This window comes from Arctopsyche grandis, chromosome 8 (genome assembly GCF_051622035.1).
Source record: "Arctopsyche grandis isolate Sample6627 chromosome 8, ASM5162203v2, whole genome shotgun sequence".
Taxonomy (NCBI): domain Eukaryota; kingdom Metazoa; phylum Arthropoda; class Insecta; order Trichoptera; family Hydropsychidae; genus Arctopsyche; species Arctopsyche grandis.
In genome coordinates, this window is record NC_135362.1 from 26,379,079 (window position 1) to 26,398,939 (window position 19,861).

The following is a 19,861-nucleotide window of genomic DNA, read 5'->3' on the forward strand; positions in this document are numbered from 1 at the left end:
TAAGCAGGCATAATAGCAAGATTGCGAAGAACAAAGTCGTAAAAAGAATTGTAGCAATGTCGGCACCTGCAGCTTCGCACTTTGTTTATGCTCGCAGATCTCGGGGATGGGGGGGTGATGGGAGGGGGTGGGAAGAGCTTTCACGAGCTTTTAATACGGTGGTAAGAGAGCGCACACTCCACAGCCTGCGGATGGCCATTTTTCATAGGACGACCTCTCAGCGGGTGGCTCTTTATAGCCAGTTTTCCAACACTTACGTACTTATATTCACTTTTGTCAACGAGGAGAACCTTCACGCACACGCACGCACCGTTCCACACCATCCAGACCCTTGAGAAAACGTCTCCATTTTGTGAACGGACCCTCGCGACAATTTCGCCTCGTTGTTTCTGGGACGCAACGGAAACGCGGCACCACGGAAATCTCATTCAGGTTACTCGTCGAATTATGTAATATTGAAAAGCTGTTCGAGGAAATCTCGCGGGAGATTTCAATAGCAAAGTGCGAAGCCTGCAGATGACGTGAACGAACCTGCACAATTCGATTCAATATTATTCAATAAAAATACACAAAATATTAAACACTCCCGCTTAAAGATTTGCCAATATTTCTAAATAATGTATATTTATATATCATATAGCAGCGATGTTCAACTGATGGTACGAGTATCTTACCGTGAACCGAGCACTGTTCATTTTGGTCTCTTTTGGAGGGCTGTGGAGTTGGAGTCGGAGCATTTCAATCGGAGTCGGAGTCGTAAAATAGCCTTGTACAAACATAGAAGAGGCTTGTAAAAATCAACCGACTTCGATTCCTTTCCATTATTTACTTTATATGTCAACAAGAGTCTCCAATTTTATTGAAGTAAATCCACCAGTAAATTGAAATTTATTTTATTAATTTTTTTATAAAAATCATGAATTTAAATTACATTATAAATAAAATTTTTGAATTTTGAAGATTTTTTGAACATCGTTAATCTTATCGAACTGAAGCATAGTATCGGTTTCTGAAATGCTAAGATGAAAATTTTTTTCAAATTTTTAAGTTGACCGTAAATGGTACCTCTCCTTGTAGGTAGGTGTCCTCTTTTTTACATACCTCTTTTATATATTTTTAAGTTTTTGGATTCAATTATCTCCCAAAGCACTCAACGCATCACACTGAATTATTTTACATGAAATAGAAATTATAAATTGTATACAATAGTATTTTGTAAATATTTTTACCTCAAAACAAAAGTAGTACTATTACTAGAGAATCAAAGTTTTGTATGTTTTTCTCAAAAACCTTTGGATGTATTGAACTAAAATTTCATATCTCGAATTTTAAGGCTATAAACAAGTTTTATATAAAATTTGGTCAACACCCGTCAACCGGAATAATTAGCAGTTTACTCGCGTTCTTCTTCCACTATTTATTTCGACCCTTTATTATTTTAACATAAGGGTTATAATTTAATATAAGAAATACTATTCTAAATTACTAAAAAAAATCTTAAAAGTTTGTCAATTTAAAATTGAAATTTTAAAGAAATTAGATACTAGGCTTACCATGTTGGACTTTGTTTTTATTAAAGGTCTCGATTTAAGGTTTTCAGTTTCAAGAATCCCAACTATTGGGATAAATTACCAAGTTCCGTACCCTATGAACTCGTACGCATTTTTAAAAATATGAAACCCATTTCATAATTATAAATAAAAAAAATATAGGTTACCGCAGATATAAACCAAAATACGTAATTAATTTCATTATTGACACTAGTCGATCATAAAAGTGAAATAGAAGCGATAAAAGACGAATGAACATAGCGAAGCATGCATTTATCGCAACCGTCATCGCAGACAGGATGTTAAAGTAGAAAATAAATGAATTGTTATAAAAGCTCGGTTTTCCACATATCCATAATATAAGCACGGACGAAAGGAGTTCGAAGAATATACATACATAAGTACATATAAATTTTATGTTTTGCCTTTTCTACCCGTATAATATATGTAGGTACATACACTCACACACAGATAGTTAGCGTTATATCTCTCGGGTCGTGTTTTTACGAGCGAACGTATAAATCGACATATGAATTTCCATTTTCATGAAAAGCTTTGAGGTGCGGTTTTCCGCTCACCTTCCGTTCGCCGAAACGATAACCGCTTACTGTCACTTTTTTCCCGTGAAAAAAAAACCATTAACTTTTACCGCAATTTTACGAGTCGCTTTCAAAACCCTACCCAAAACTACCCCCAGACAGACAGTGCAGTCCAGTCGAAACGGAAAAGCACATTTATAAAGTTGTGTTTACGTTTTAAGCATCCACCCTTACCAGCCCCCTGTAAACGAAGCGTCAACTTGCATCGTCCCCGTGATCATCTCGAAGGTATAAAAGACCGGCCGGCCAAAAGCTCCCGTCGTAAAACTACCCCTTGTTCGGAACGGGGGATGATAAGAACTTTAATAAGAGAAGTGGCTAGATGTGGCACACCCTAGACACGGGGTGTTTTCTCGTTTTTACGAGTTTCCCCTCGGGAAGGAAAGGAAGCTTTCGCGCGACCGGAAACGGTCGAAGCTTCTCAAATTTTACGCAGACGGACTTTAAAACTGCGACACGTTTGAAATGAAATGTTTCTAAGTACATATATTAATGCATACATATACATATGTTATACTGCAGTTTGTGGTGTACCCATTAACACGCGTATATAAAGTGGGTTATTTAGTCTATTAACGGTTAAAATTCTCGAAAGCCCAACGTAATGAAACGTTGAGAGTTCTATTTTTAGCGCAATATAAATTCCTGCTATCAACTCTTATAGGATTATGGTCTCTGTTTTAGAGTGCAATTGTATAAAAATAAAGCGCATAAAATTCTCAATCGTAAAATTGACTTACCGTCTCCATTTATGTTCGTGTAAATAAATACGTATTTACATACATATATGTATAAAGAGTTCAATTTTATATTTAAAATAAATAATACGAAAATCTTTAGCATTCGGTACATATCCGTATGTATGGGAAATATTATACATATCTCATTTATTAAAATTTATTAAAACATTGTATTTTGAATTTTATTTAGGAAGGTACTGTGTCATTATTTTTTTTAATTAATCTACTATTTTTACTGATATAATTTAATTCTATAAACCGATTTTTCGACATACGCATTTAAGCCGATTATTTAAATACAAAATAATTTGAAGCACAAAATGAAAAACCCGTTACCGGTCCTAAGATCAAATTCCTAAGCCCGATAATTTGGACGTGGTTTTTCCGAATGGACCCGTCATTATTATTTTGATATGATCACAACTGTATGTATTTGTATAAGCAACACTTAACTTATTTGTATTGATTTTACGAGTCAAAATTGATTGTTAAAATAAGTCCCATTTATAAATATTTATACGAAAACACAATCTACTGACCGTTGTAGAGATTTCTCAATGAATTTGGAGATTGTAGCAAAAATATTAAATTCCGTGATGATTATGCAGAAAACCGTTTCAATAATAAAGTCGAACAAAATGGCTGAAATGCCAACAGGAGAAGGTTCGATTTTTTCCCCTTTTCACAAGGCGTGACCTTTTGATTTCTCGACTCGTAACATTGACGTCTCCATAAGCGAACATTTCGATATTATATTATATTAACCATGCGATATCTGCTCGAGAATGATCGATCGAGAAGCGACAGAAGAAGCGATACAAAAAAATCTCGAGAAAAGATCAGTCAGTGTCACGGGAGCGAATTCGGAAACGTTTTGGGTGTCTTTTTTGCCCCGTTGCTTTCTTCTCCTTTATCCTTTTTTCACCACCGAGAAACAGAACAGACGGCAGAAGACAAGAGCTTACTTTCGCAGAAAGCTTTACGAGTTAATGCCGCGGCGAAAATCAAAATGGACACTTTTACTACCGGTGCTTCCTAGTCGGAGCGGATCATTTGCGTCCAGGGCTTCCCCAGCCGTCTCTCCTCTCAAAGGTTCAAATATAATTGCCTTTTGTTTTATTGGCTGGAGTGTTGCGATTTTGCAGCCATTAAACACGGGCGTCGTTACCGGGAATTAATTGACCAATTCAAACCGACTCCAGGACCCTCGGCCGTTGTCCTTTCTAACGACACTATTGCACTTCTTTGATGCTTAATGGTGCAATTGGTCTATAACGGAAGATATTTTACCTTTGAAAGAACAGCTCTGGTCAAAGTGAATTCACTAGAATTCTATATATGTACGTACGCCCTAGGGTACGTACGTAGAATTCTAGAATACCACCACCATTCTTTAAATACCACCGTTGCTTTTTTACAAAATTTCATTTATTTGGTCGTTGTAACCATTCACTTTTAATGATCATTGGAAACAACAATCGAATGATCGGATTGACTACTAAGTCACCGGACCAAATAATTATTCTTGTAACAAAACGTTAAGTTAACAAGCAAGTACATATTATTATATTTAATTTCGAATGTATAGAGATGTTAAAATCATATCGAATTCTGAAAGAAATTGAAATTAACAACAGCTTCTAGAGGAACTCATTCATTTTTCGAACAATTTAACGATTTAACCAGAACCACGAATTATTATTCAACTACATAACTATTGTTTTACCTTTTAGAATAGATGTAGTTCTATGTCAGAAAACTTCAACAAATTGTGAACTTATTCGAAATTTATGTGTACATATGTATACATTTTTGTCACAAATTTAACGTAGTATGTACTACAAACTGACTGCAAGTCAACAGGCTAACTAATTAAGCTGATAAACAAAATAAATCACGTTTTTGAGTCCCCGGAGCGGATACTTATAAATCTTCACTATGTTTGACCCACTGAACTCGAATATGACGATGATTTTTGTTGATTTGCTTTTTTGCTGTCACAAATTTGAACGCGCACGGTATCAACGACAACATTTTTTATTTATTTATTTATTATTATTATATAGCAAATTGCTAATGAATTATTTAACAATTAACAATTTAAAAATAAAACTAGCAACTATAATATAACATAGTTAACAAAATTAAACAAATTTAATTTACTCGACTTAAAATCATCAACCGTTTGAATAAGTACGTTTAGAAAAAAAATATTGACATAGAAAACAAATCCTTATAAACGCGATGAAATAAACGCATGATATCAAGGAAAAAAATGTGTAAAAAAATATATTGTTGACTTTTAAAATTGTATTTAAAAGCAATAAAAAATCACGATACAAAGGGAAAACACCTGGCTATTGATTTCAATAATAACTTTTAGCACAACAATACTAGATTTTGAGTTAAAGACTGCAAAAGTAAAAAAACTGTAAAAATTGCGCATATTTTAAATGCTTATATCTCATAAACGAGAGCAAATCAACAAAAATCAATGTCATATTCAAAATCAGTGGATTAATTGATTAGTCTCAGTGTTATTATTATTAAGAATCATCGTCGAGTCATAGCGATCAATTAAAAAATAAATCGTATTGCAATGCAAGAGATAAATTATCATTTGTATCGACTTGAAAGCGAATGGCTCTATTATGCACCCTCACGAATGGATGTAGTCATACGTCAATTTTACCGAATTACTTCGGCTGTACCATACATATGTATAATATTACAGAAACTCACCGGTTGATTGTCTTCGTCCAGATATCGAAGTCCGAAATAGCTCGTCTCGACCAGATCCAACTGGCGAAACACAGCATCCAGCAAAGCTTGGCCTGATTTATTCGCCTGAAATGAAAACAAAAATATAAAATAAAATAAAATCGCACAATATGTACAACGAAACATGATAAATTTATTGTTATTGATATCGAATTTGCATACGTGGGTAACCTTATATATAAAAAATTTGGGACACGTTACAGTGTCTCAAATGAGCACTTCATATGTCATTCTTTCAACACTCGGGTACACACAATATAAATATGGTAGAACGGATATAAATCACGCTCACGTAAAGGTTACAAATATCGTACACTAATTCACTTTTATGACAGCAATCATTTATAAAGTCAAAACTGAACGTATATCATATTAGCGGTTCAATTATGAGCGTATTGTTAGCGGAGAAAATTTTGCATTAATTAATGATTAAGCCAAAAACAAAAACAAAAAAACAAAATCATGGCCAAGGATAAACGAGCACGATTTTGCAGCTATCGAATTTTTTAATTGTCAAACTTGTGTAGGTACAAGTTTAATCTCGCAAAGTTGTCAAAAAAGTTTCGCATCGAGATGAATAATTTAAGCAGGGGAAAGTTCGACTATGTGTATTAAACTTGTACTTTAAGTTTAATACACTCATGTTCTCGAGACGCTTGCAATGAATTTTTCATTTTAATTCGTAAACAAATTTAAGTTTTAATGCGAATAAATTTACACGATAGTCTAGTCGGTGCATTCAAATCAGTTGGCTGAAACTTTTATATTTTAAATTAATAAAATTATTTAACTTTATTCGCATTTCACATAATATTTGCATACATCATCAAAGGTAAAAATTTCGAGATCGGATTTTCTCACGATCACAAAACTTCATCCATCGAAACTTCATATTATGGAAAAATATGCATATAATCCAATTCCAAAAATGGATTAATTAAATAAATTTTCAATAGATGTCGCTAAATGCTCTGAGACTATTGCCTTAGAGGAAACATTGGTATCAACAGAATATATTGAAGCTTTTTCTCATCTGTTATTTTGTTCGAACATTTTGTTAGCAGTGTTTTAGCTTTGACGTACATATGTACATATGTCGAATTGAAACAACTATTATAGTACGGCGAGCGTTATCGCACACTGACACACACACAGAATAGCGCTATTATATAACTATAAATATAATGTATTTTTTTCTGTGTATATAGATACATATGTATGTATATGTTTTTATTTTTTTCATCTCTCTGTATTTTTTCGACCATTGTGGCGCATTACGGACTCCTGTAATGCCACAATAGTCAAAACTCAAACTTAAATTAATAAAATAAATAAATCTTTCTATCCAGAATAGGTTCCGTTTTCAACCAGTAAGGAATGACTTTCTAAGGGGGTGGGGTTGTATTATATTTAAAAAAATGAGTGTATATGAATTTTAACTATTTTTTTATTTATATATTTTTTAAATAAATTCTAACTAAACAAAAATGACGAAGAAAGATTCATACAGAATACATATTCAATATTATCATATTAAACTGACAATATTATGAACAATTTTAATACATGTTTTAGGAATGCTGCAATGAAGCACTCTGCATTTTACGAGAGGGACGGGGGGGGGGGGAGGGTGATCGAAAGCCGAAAACCGAAAACCACAAACAGCCCATCGACCTCTACAATTGTAAACGGGTGTGAATGTGACGAGTGGGGACAAGAGAGGCTGGATGATTGGTTGCGGGCTGGGGTCGGGATGTTTCAATTTGCCGACACGCCGGGTGGTCGTCGTCAATTGCCGCCATTTGTAATTCAAATCACCGGACCAGACACCTCGCATCGGACAACAATCGCTTCCGAGATTGCACAAACTTTTAAAACCAGAAGCATTCGAATTGATGAATTCAAATATTCAACTACGACAATTTGAGCCATATTTCAGAATACATAAAAAATATTTTTACCACCGTGTCATTACGGGATTACCCCAAGGCGACACTTATGATCAACTTTGTACTATATGTACCTATATATAATATTTATATACATTTATAGCATAACTTTGAAATTAAACTCAAATAATGGCGACAAACGAGGAGAGATGGCCAATTTGATAGGAATCGTTTCGACAATAAATTCAGATAAATTGGAAAACTGTAATAGGAAAGGTTTGACCTGGGTCACATACAAGCATGTATGTACATACATGCATACATATATCCAAAGTCAGGCCAGCAGCACTGGATCAAACTCGTGGCCCCCCAGTTGTTAGCATTATACGCTAACCACTGAGCTATATTTCTGGTGATATATATGTATAGGTACCAGTGGCGTGCCGTCCATGGATGCTGTGGATGCGGCGCATCCTTTAAAATGTACGTCAAAACTATTTTCTGAATTTCTTTTATTGTAGTTTTATTTCTCTTTCATTTATTTTTGATAACATGATTATATTATATACGATCTTTTATCTGATCCAAAATTGACATAAAAGAGCATCCCCGCTGAAGGGCTAGATCCCACTGCTGCAGCCGGCGCTCGTTAAGCCTTGGATGCTGAACTTCCATACAAATCTTTAAGCGCATGCACAAAAGTGAGCTCTCACTCTTGTGTATGCGCATGAGTGAGAAGACTCTACAGCCGTCAAGTAATTTACTTTTATTATTTTATTGTAATTTATTACATCCTAAATTATTATTTATTATGGCCCTAAATATGCATAGCCAAAGTAATAATGCAAGTAGATTTATCGCCATTGTTAATAATAATTGTAATTGTTTAATCAAAAATGTACTAAAAAGGACATTTGCTTATCTACCATATAATGAAAAAGAGATTATTGATAACAGCCCAAAACTCACACCAATATTGAATATTCATTCAAAAACGAAAACATATCAAAGATATTTTAATAAATATATATTTACATATGTACATCTATGACAAAGTTTCGAAGAATAAAATAAAATTAAAAAAAATAAATTGATCGTTTTTTGGACAGCATCCCCTGGTTGAAAAGTTACCGCACGCCACTGATAGGTACATATACTACAAAATATGTATACTATAAAACTGTGTTTTTGAGTTTGATAGTATTCTGATACCCATAATAGTTTATTGAGGGAGATAAAATGAAATTAGCGAAGTGAAACCTAAGCAAACATAAGTAAAAAAATAAGCGAGTTTTCAATGTCTGATTGCAACAAATGAAGACGGTCTCTCTGTTAATGAACATCAAATCGATTGTGAGCTTTCGAGATCAGATTCCAGGATGTGAAAAAAGGCAATCAAATATAAATTTATCCTCTCCACAGAGGAGGAAATGCATTCGCCGTTTCACTACTTTTCCAGAAATTATATTTTTTTCCTTTTTATCTAACTTGAGCACTTATATCACTGCAGCTTTATGAGATTGTCTTACAATTTAATTTCAGCATCAATTGCATTCACACCAAACTACATATTTATATCCATAATATCATCTAATTTAAACTTATTGCAAATCCTCACAAAGCTGCTTAAAATATCTTACATATGTATATCATAAAAATAAAATTAATTTATAGTTTGGTTTCAATAGGAACCATATTTCTATATTAATATACCTATTAAATTTTAATTACTTTCAAATCATTTTAACTACTCAAAAGTTGGTATTGACCTCTTTGAAATATTCTGGGGCCCCAAGAAGACCACTTTGACCCCAGTTGAGAAATATTGTTTTAGAAAACAATACATATATACAAACATATACACATCATATACTACATACGTAATAAGCAATGACCAGTCTATTGTGTTATCGGTAAAAAATAAGGCTTCGTAGGAAAAAAACGAACAGACTAGATGGATTTTACCTGGTGGCCTTCGAAGTCTACCGTTTAGCCTTCATTTGTCAATACGGATGGATTTACGACGTGTCGAGCTGACTGATGGTCGATATTAGAATAGATTAAGATCTAGACAGATTTTTTACTCTCATTTGCGTTAATATAAATATGCAGGTCCGGAACAAAATGAATTAATCCAATTCGATAAAAAGATCATCATTTCGCATGAATAAGATGTACATAGAAATGCCGTCATAGCTCCATATGTATGTACTTCATTAATGAATATTGCCAATTACATTAAAATATAATTTCTTATACTAAGCAGTCAAAATAGCACAATAAGAAGTGGACAGTTTGCTTATGTCAAAAATCATTCAATTGAAATACTATAAACGTCATGACGTGTGGATGCAAAACTTGGACATTGAACGCCAAGATGCTACACAAAGTCCAAAGCGCTCAAAGAAGTATGGAACGGTGTATGCTTCGCATGACGAGGAAAGACAGGAAACGGAATACGTGGGTGAGAAGTATAACAAAAGTAGTGGATATAGTGGATAGATTGAAGAGATTGAAATGGCAATGGGCGGGCCACGTGGGTAAAAGAATGGACGAAATGTGGGCAAAATAGGTACTAGAATGGTACCTGAGAGAATGCAAAAGGGTAAAAAGAAGACCGCACGGAATATGGGTAGACAAAATTGGGAAAATGTGTGGGTCGAGATAGATGAGAGTTTTGCAAAACAAGAACGAGTGGAAGCGTGTTGGAGAGGCCTTCATCCAGCAATGGATGGTGAGCGGCTATAGCTGATGATGATGATGATATGTTATAACAATTGAAATTATGTAAGTACCTAATACAGTTACATCTCGAACATAAACACACATATACATATAATATAGCAAATTAACAACTACACATAATAGTTCACTACAAAGTTTCGACAAGTTCTTAAACTCGCAGATGATGGTTACGTACACCCTTTGCTTCCATTTCCTTCTGTTAAAATCAACTTGAACGTCTACCTTCAATATACATACATACATACGTATAATATAATATTATAAATACATACATTTAATCAAATCGAGACTCGCTCGAATCCATATCCCGAATACAACTCACTCTTATAGTAATAAAATGTACAAAAACCATCTGCTTCAAACTACGACACCGCATAATTGTGACCAATAATCACCGTATTATCAAGAACAATTCCACGATTTGAAAAATGCGAAATAAAACATTCGAACGATTTAAGCAGCGACACGACACGATTACAATAGAATGACCGCGAACAAAGATGGGAAAAACGTATGGGACGCATTCGGCTTTTTTTTCTCCCTTTCTGCGCTTTAATTAGCGCGTGAAGATGAACTTGTGGGAGTGCCAGATATTTCGAACGGACGTATTATATGTATGTATTATACATACATAAGCTTCATGTGAAGTCACACACTGGATAATCATATCGTTGAACAGATGATGAAAACAGACGAAGACAATGAGAAACTGTGCGAGACGACCGCTCCCACGCTCCAGACATCAGAATTGATATAGGGGAAAAAAATTCTAGATTCGATACAATAGGTGTAATTATCACCGAGAGCACTTATTATCGTGCAATGATCAAATAAACGACATTCGAATATGGTTGTAATAAAAATACACATATGTATGTACATATACATATATATGTACATGTATGTATAAATGTACTCATTTGAAAGGTTTCAATTCAACTTTTTTGGACGACATAAGAAAATAAAGTTGGTATAAAGAAGCTAAGGTTGCTTTACATGTATAGCAAATATTTAGTTAATTTGGAACAATGAATGCAGCAAAGTACACGATCCAAAACTCTAAGTATAAATACATACATATGTACATATGTATACCTATACATACATATGCCTTTGTAGATACGAAGATACAAAACTATGTATAAATCTATAAAAATTAATGAATTAAGAAAAATACCAAAATTTAATGGCATACATATCATGACAAGGAGCTCATTTATTCAAAAATAATAATTACAAAATAGTAGCAAGAGATGAAACTCAGAATTACCACCATGGAAGTGATTTTAACAAGAAAATTGTTTTATTTGACATTAGAAGTTAAAAAAAGTCACTTGTGAATGGTGACCTTTGTTCGACGTGCTGCTTTAATAAGGTTTTTATATCCTAATTATGATAATTGGAAAGACATCTACATAAGTGATAACTCAAAATAAAGGGCATGCTTTGAAAAGGTTTGACTTCTTAAAGTAAATTTAGTACAAAAAAAAAAGCAGTTTTCTCCTACTTGATAAATTTTCGAAAACTTATCGTGCCTTTGGTATTTTTTTCTGTTGACACAGATGCTTGAATTTGTTTAATAAGATTGAATAACCATTAGAAAAAAAAATATATATATCAACATACCACTATTAACTTGGGCAGTATTATCAATTAACTGTGAAACTTTTGTGTTTTTTTTCGAATTAAAGTTTAGCGACTCCGATTCCGGAATTGTTTTATTATTCGACTCTGACTCCAACTTAAAAGATTCTAGTAAGATGGACTTTTCTTACTATCATATAAAATAATAGCGATTTTCAAAATATAAAAAATTAAAGGAATTAAAAGAAAAATCGTGCAACCCAATTTATAGAATTATTGTAATAATGAAATTATTAAAATATGTGGGATTCAACGATTTTATTTATAATGCAATTGAAATCCATGAGTTTTATTAATAACTTATTAAATTCCAATTATTTATTCGATTTACTACAATAAAATTGGAGTCTCTAGTTGACGCATACCGTAATACTATTAGTTAGAAATAATAATAGGGATTAGGTTGATTATTTACGACTCCGACTCCGATTCAACGGCCGTGGTTTTTTCTAAAAACCTTTAAAAAACTAATTTAAGAAAAATTGTACTAAGATATAAGATAAGAAACAAAACGATATGAATTTGTACTAAGGCATGTACATACATATGGCCCAAAATGCTCTAAATAATATGAGCTATCATCTCAAGATTGAAAAAAGAAAAAAAAAAGCAAGAAATATGGAGAAAATTAGAAATAAATCAAATTCTTATTAAAATCATATTTTACGTTTCAATAGATGTACAAATGAATTTTTTTTTTGAATTTTGAACACAAAACTATACGATTATATGAATGAGATCATATGTATGTGTGCAAAAGTAACGTACAATTTTATATCGATCGTACTGAATTTTTTTTTTTGTGAAGGATTTCTGTCCGTTAATACGTTTCGATTTTCATTTTTTATGAGAGCCAATAAACACATAATAAAAATAGGTATGATCGAGTGCTATGATTTAAAAGGTACGAACAATTTTTTTTTTTGCAACGAATATGGAACAAGCGTGGGACGTGAGCTTGAGCTTAAATTGATACTAGAGCAGAGTACGTCAAACATTTTTGGTCAAGGAACAATTTTAACTTTGTAAATTATGCATACGAAAAAAATTGAATAGGAACAAAGCTGGAACTTTCAGTCAACAATACCCTTTATTCCAAGAACAAATCATAAGCTTAAATTTTCCTATACAAAACAACTCGGGAACACAATCGATTTTGGCAACGAAAAGTGAATATTTTCATATACATAATGGAGATATTATATGTAGAAACTGAATTTTAAAATCATACATTGTCATCGATTAAATCGTTTTGCCAACAAAAACATCATGCGATGGGTAAAATAAGAATAGCAAACTTTATGTACTAATATGAATTGTAATTAATGAAAAAAACTACATAATTACACAGCAGGATATACAGTTTGAGAAACTGTATAATATGCTATTGCTAGTTTAAATATAATATATCAAATCAAAGATGTTTAACCATTATATACGCAGAAATCAACTAAATAGTACTATATGTATGTATATATGTATGCGCTGAAAATGAATCGAAAGAGTAGCGCCTCAAAGCAAAAAATGAAGAAGATGATGATGATGATTTTCGGCAATGAAATGATAACCAAATCGATGAAGAAAGAAGCAAGGAATTGATAAAAATCAGCAATGTTTTTAGATGATGGTAAAAGCCGTACAAAAATCAAGTAGCTTCCATGACACGGATGTCGAAATCGTGACGACGAAGTTGATTATTCGCAATAAAACATTAATCAAGTTCTCAAATCGCAGGTTTAGCTTCCCTATATCGATTCGGCGGATCAAAGTTTACCGATCGATTGTGAAGTCATGAAGAGATGAAAGCGACTCGCGTTTATAAGGTCAAAACGCATGAGTCGATAACCTGTTTTTGAGTACATAATTGGTCAACGATCAAACTTGAAACAATCATAAACGGCTCTCGGATATTTATGCGTTACATAAACATAATAATAATAACTATGTATGAAACGTATGCTATATAATGTTTACGAAAGATTCCGACTAGAGGTCTTAATGGCTGTGTAGACAGATGTGCATCGTAATGCATTTTTCATATCGTGTTCACACGCGACTGCACGCGGAGATATATACGCTTATTTACGTTACTCGAAAACGTATAATTGTGATGTTGATTATGATAGTTAGCTGAATTGCTAATATTGCGAAGACAGAATGCGATTTATAACCTATGTATATATTTCTATTATATAATACATACATCCAATTTTTTTAATGAATACAAAAACACACTCAAAAGATGAATCAGTATAAGCAATAGATGGATTTGGATACAATCATAATCATTAGTTAAATATTACATACATACATATATATTGATTAATTTACCTTTGATTTATTTGAGCAAAATCGAGTGAAATTTTCAACGTGAAAATGACTTGCTTTTGTTCCATGAAAAAAAAACAATTGAATTGTTTTTTTTTATTTATTTAAAATATAAACATTAAAACAAATTTTATTCTAATATAATTACAATATCAGTAAAATTTGACTTATTATTATTAAAATACAATGTTATTATTATACATATTTTTGATGAATTGAAGGTTTCAAACGCATCTATATATTCATATATAAATATACTGAAAATGGACCAGTCTTTGATTTACTTTAATATTGTTCTATTTATTATTTATTTTTATACATATGTATATTAGTGGTGCTACCCGGCTTCGCTTGGCTTCACTTTTGATGCTCTCTTCCGTTTTAGCACGGATATAATATAAGTAAATTGAAATGGGAATGCAGTCTAGTAGTGAGAATACCGTCAAACCATGAAAAAAATCTACATTTGTTTTTTTTTATTAAATTTACTTGAATCGAAAAAAATATATATTTAACGACCAACCAATCACAAACGTCTTTAAACCAATCCAGCTAATCAGAAACAACATTGACGTCAACCAATCAGAAACGATTTTGACGATAGCCAATCAGAAACGAATTACAAACGCTGTTTCGGTTATATATATAAGATAAATACGAGGTAGGCCTAGCAGGTTAATCCCAATACGCTTTCCTGGCCAATTATAAACATCCATAAACAATTTATAGTAATTTTACAGAACATCATAAAGACATCTATGCCATAAGTTTGCCAAACATTTTTTCGTGTTTGCAGCATTTTATAAATCAGCGAGTGCGAGAATTGTTGGAACCGTTTCAATGAAATCAGATAAATTGGTAAACTCTGATAGGAAACGATCGACTTAGAGTCACATATCTAAGGTCTAGCCAGCAGTACCGAGCAAGGATTGAACCCGTGATCACTCAATTGAAAGTATTATGTACATGCTAACTGATCTACAATGATGGTTAATTAACTTTAAATCAAAATGACGTCAGAAACGCAAAGTAAAAATGGGTCAATTTATTATTATCATTAACATTTTGCAATTGAGATAATATATAGATATAAATCGATATCATTTAAAGACAAGAGCATGCAAAATCTCAATAGGCACGCTACAGATGAAAATTCGAAAAAAATGTATGACAAAAATGACACGCTCTTCTTTATTGTGTCATTAAATCTCCACTTGCAATACCCATAATGTGTAGATAAGAGCATAATGTAAGTTTTCCAAACTGCACCCCGCGGTGCAGCACGATGCACTATTGCACACACAACAATGTATCGAATCGATGAATGGTTCTCGGAATACTCCCCGGGGAAAAACACTTACGAGCCCAGATTCAGATACGTATCATTTATCCACAATGGACTAGTAGGGCTTTGATCCAATATCAGATTTGCCCATATTGGATACTTTAAATCAAAATAGACCAAATTATATCGTGTTTATATTCGTATTTGGAGTATGGAGTTAATTTTTGGAGAGGATTCTGAAAAGGAAATTCAAAGGTGAGCGAGTTTACGTGTAAAACCCAATGGAGACGACGACGCAAAGCTCGTTACATCGCGAGGCTGTCTCTGAGCAAACTCAGTTAGAGCAAAATTGCTTTCCAGCGTCAACGGTTACGTCTAGATTACACCTCCTATGTGTATAATGTGTACTTTGCAAAATATCCTATAATATAATAAAAGGGTCCGATGTGTGCTGGCGGAGGTGAAAATAAGATTTAAATTTGCATCTATGTTTGTACATACATGGTCAATTTTCATTTCAGTGCTGATTTTCAAATTTTCTCATATTTAAACTGGTGCCGCGACAAAACGTCTCCAGATTACATTGCGAACGACACAACGTCCCCGACAAAATGATAACGCAGCATAATGTTTATGGACAAAATGATAGCATGCAACATAATACGATATTTACATATTTTAGCCAGCAGCATAGCTCGGTCGTTGAGCTTCTGCCTAACACCGAGAGGCGCCGGGTTCGATCCCATGAGCTGAACTCGATTGAAAAGAATTTTCAAGTAGTGCTGCTGGTCAGATTTGGATATTCGTGACTCCAGGTCGATCGTTTCCTATCAGAGTTTGCCAATTTTTCTGATTTCATTGTTGAAACGGTTCCCGATTAAAATTGGCTAAAATCCTTCCTACCTACTATGTCATCACTATTTGAGTATGATTAATATATAATAAAATGTATGTACAATTCATAGATGTCTGGTTAATTTGCTAGTTTTCAGTGTCTCGTAATTCAGCGACTTGTGTAATAAAAATGCTGCATTGTTTGTAAATGGCCAGGAAGGCGTATTGGGGTTTACCTGTAAGGCCTTACTGGTATAAAATGTAATAAATAAATAATAAATAATATATGTTCAAAAACGAAAAAAACGTACAAGAATTCAATAAAACGTATGATGACACGTCCTTTGACATATTTATATTATAGATGAATATTAGATAAGCCATTTTTTTTGTGATATCATGCGTTTATTTTGCCAGTTTTTAATTTCACCACATTTATAAAGATTGGTTTTCTCTCTCAATATATATGTATATACATATATTTATTTTATATCGCATTGTACTAATTGGAGCGGTAAATGATTAGTCTCTGCTCTGGTAATTTTTTGTCGCTCAGTGTTATTAGAGATACATCATAAGGTTTCAAAAAATGAATGTAATATATTAGAGATAATAAGGTTTCATAAAATTGTTCTACATATTTGATTTGCCTAATATTCTAGTCATCATTATTCATATCTGCTCGTTGATACTCTATGACTTCTTAAGTAATGGTGAATTTTTTTATATTTAATCTAGCAATATGTATAAATGAGTTGTCATTATGATATGCTTTCCTTCTATATGCGTTATATTTTCACTCATTTTTCGTTTTTTGCCTCTTATTCAAGGTTGGTTTGAGGTCTCAACAGCTTAAAAAGGTCCTTAGAAAAGCTTCTTCGTACATATATATGTACGTTCTGCTGCTAATCAAACATGCTCACTGTCTAAGCTTTCCATAAACTGAGATCAATAGTTTCAAACTCACTTAAGGCCTAGGCAAAGATCTGTTATACATATACATATACATAACCAGTAGCGTGGTCTAGTGGTGAATGTTGAATTATCTCGTACTTGATGTTACGAGTTCGATTCCCTCTAAGTCTCGCTATTGGCCAGACCTTGGTTTGTCAAGGTCGATCGTTTATTATCAGAATTTGCCAATTTTTCTGATTTTCATTGAATCGATTCCTGTAAAATTGGCGTTTCCTTCCCAATTTTCTGTTGCGAACCTTTAGTTATTGTTATATCTTAGGTTTCGCCATATTGCTCACCATAGATGTCTCTGTGGTTGTTTATCGAATATAAAATTCGTATTGTTACATGAAAGTTATTCATCGTTATTTATCGTATTAATACGATATTTGTAATATCTGACGATAGATGTCAGATATTGTTTAGATTTACATGTATCTATGTAATAATTATGTGGACCAGGAAGGCGCATTTGGGGTTTACCTGTTAAGCCTTCCTGGTATATTTGTATATATGTATGTAAAAATAAATAAATAAATAAATATATTCCACATTGCAGACTTTACTATTCTTATGAAATATCTCATTTTTATTGCATATACTCTAGATTTGAAACTTCGTTAGTATTCAAAATGAATCTCCCTATGTCTATAAATGACATTATATATTTAAAAATATTCTAAATATGCCAAGAATATTTAAGGCTCGAAGGAATTGTTTCATAATTCTATCGTATGGGTCGATTATTTCTATAAGAACTAGGCACACCCAGAAAGTACAACTGTCTTAACACATCAAATACCGACATGGTAGTGTTGAAAAGAAAAAAACTCCGACAGATCAATTAATATCCGTCCGATCACAATCGAAATAAACACTAGAAAGTAAACATACAAAGTATATTATATACAATTTAACATACATACGCATGCCACACGATGCGCTTTTACTTTCGCGAAATACATACATTTACATACATTATTCGCGACGCGACCGAGTAAGTCAAGAATAAAAATAAATAAAATATAAAAGAGTACACTTAATAAAGACAATTTGCATACGTTTTGCCCGCGAGCCAAACAAACAGCGCATACTTTGAGAAGCGAATGTTACCGACGATATACATACGTATAAACCTGGAACGCCATATAAAATACTCGCATTACGAATATTGAATATACATATTACATAATTCAGTTAAAATTCATTTAAAATTCTATACGAATTGTGAGAAAATGAAATATCAAATAAACAGAATACATACGTAGTATGGAATCTCTTGCGTCCACTATGTATGTTAGAACCAGCCATAAATACAAAATATCTCTGTGAGGCCCGAATTGGAGAGAGAATAGCGAAGAGAATACTGGCTACCAGACAAAAAGGTTAAAATAATCTATATATGTACATATATGTATATAAAATTGAATGTCTGGTTGTCTGTCTGTCTGTCTCGTATAGGCTCCTAAACCACTCAACCGATTACGATGGAACTTTCAGGATTTGTCGTATGCATTTCCGGAAAGCTTACTGTGAAAAAAAATGGGACAACATGTTACCAGTTGGTTTATGACAACACGGCTTTAGTTAGTTGACCTTCAACCGTCACTCCAGCTAGTCTCTGATAAAAATCACATTCAGGCAAGGCAATAACGATTTCATTAAGAAATCTGATAGCTCTTGGAATATGAGCCATCCGATAAAGAACTGTGCGGGCGGGAGGTACAACCGTCAAATGATGATATTTATCACGAACACGATGACACGAGACTTTATGTCCTAGGGACATAAGGTCTCAATAATGACAAGCATGACGTATTACCACGTAGAAGCTGGAGAACAAAACGAATTATGAACACTAAATAATAAAAAAAAAAACATTCAAAATAAAAATGTTCGAAAATATACCTAGCGAAATGATATAAAAAAAACCGTTAGTTAACATAGAGTAATAAATCTAGCATATAAATAGGTAGGTGGCCTATTTTGGTGAAACCGTTTCAACAATAAAACCAGATAAAATGGCAAACTTTGATAGGATCGACCTGGAGTATCCAAGGTCTGGCCAGCAACACTGGATCAGGGATCGAGCCCGTGATATCTCAGTTGTTAGCATTATAACATTATAACAGTTGTTAGCATTAAGCATTATAACAGTTGTTAGCATGCTAGTTATGTAATAGTTTACATCACATCGAACAAAACTAGCTTGAATATTTTGATGCCCTTTTTTCAATACGATATTGGCACAGCCCACTACGCCAGAGGGTACATAAAGTTGTACTAACATCTGTGATATATAATATAATTTGACTTGTAGATTGAGTGACAATTTGTAAAAAAAGAAAATGAAAATGGCAGATGAAAACAGTAGGCACCTGTCAAGATTATACACAATGCCGTTAACATATTCATACATAGCAGGATATTGCGTTTCCTGTTCGCGCTCGTGTGACTGCGTTTTTGCATGAGATGTTCTTCAATTTTGGCAACAATTTATCCTACAGCGTTT

General features: G+C 33.1%; 1 protein-coding gene across 1 annotated transcript in view; it reads right to left on the reverse strand.

Moving 5' to 3' along the window:
• Positions 1-7,507, reverse strand: part of LOC143915912 (band 4.1-like protein 4A) — a 162,456-nt gene extending 154,949 nt beyond the window's left edge. Inside the window, exons 1-2 of the mRNA XM_077436733.1 lie at positions 7,334-7,507; positions 5,632-5,736 (exon numbers count right to left, since the gene is read on the reverse strand). Coding sequence (XP_077292859.1) covers positions 5,632-5,736; positions 7,334-7,507 — 279 coding nt within the window. The remainder of the gene's footprint in view (positions 1-5,631; positions 5,737-7,333) is intronic.
• Positions 7,508-19,861: the final 12,354 nt, after the last annotated feature.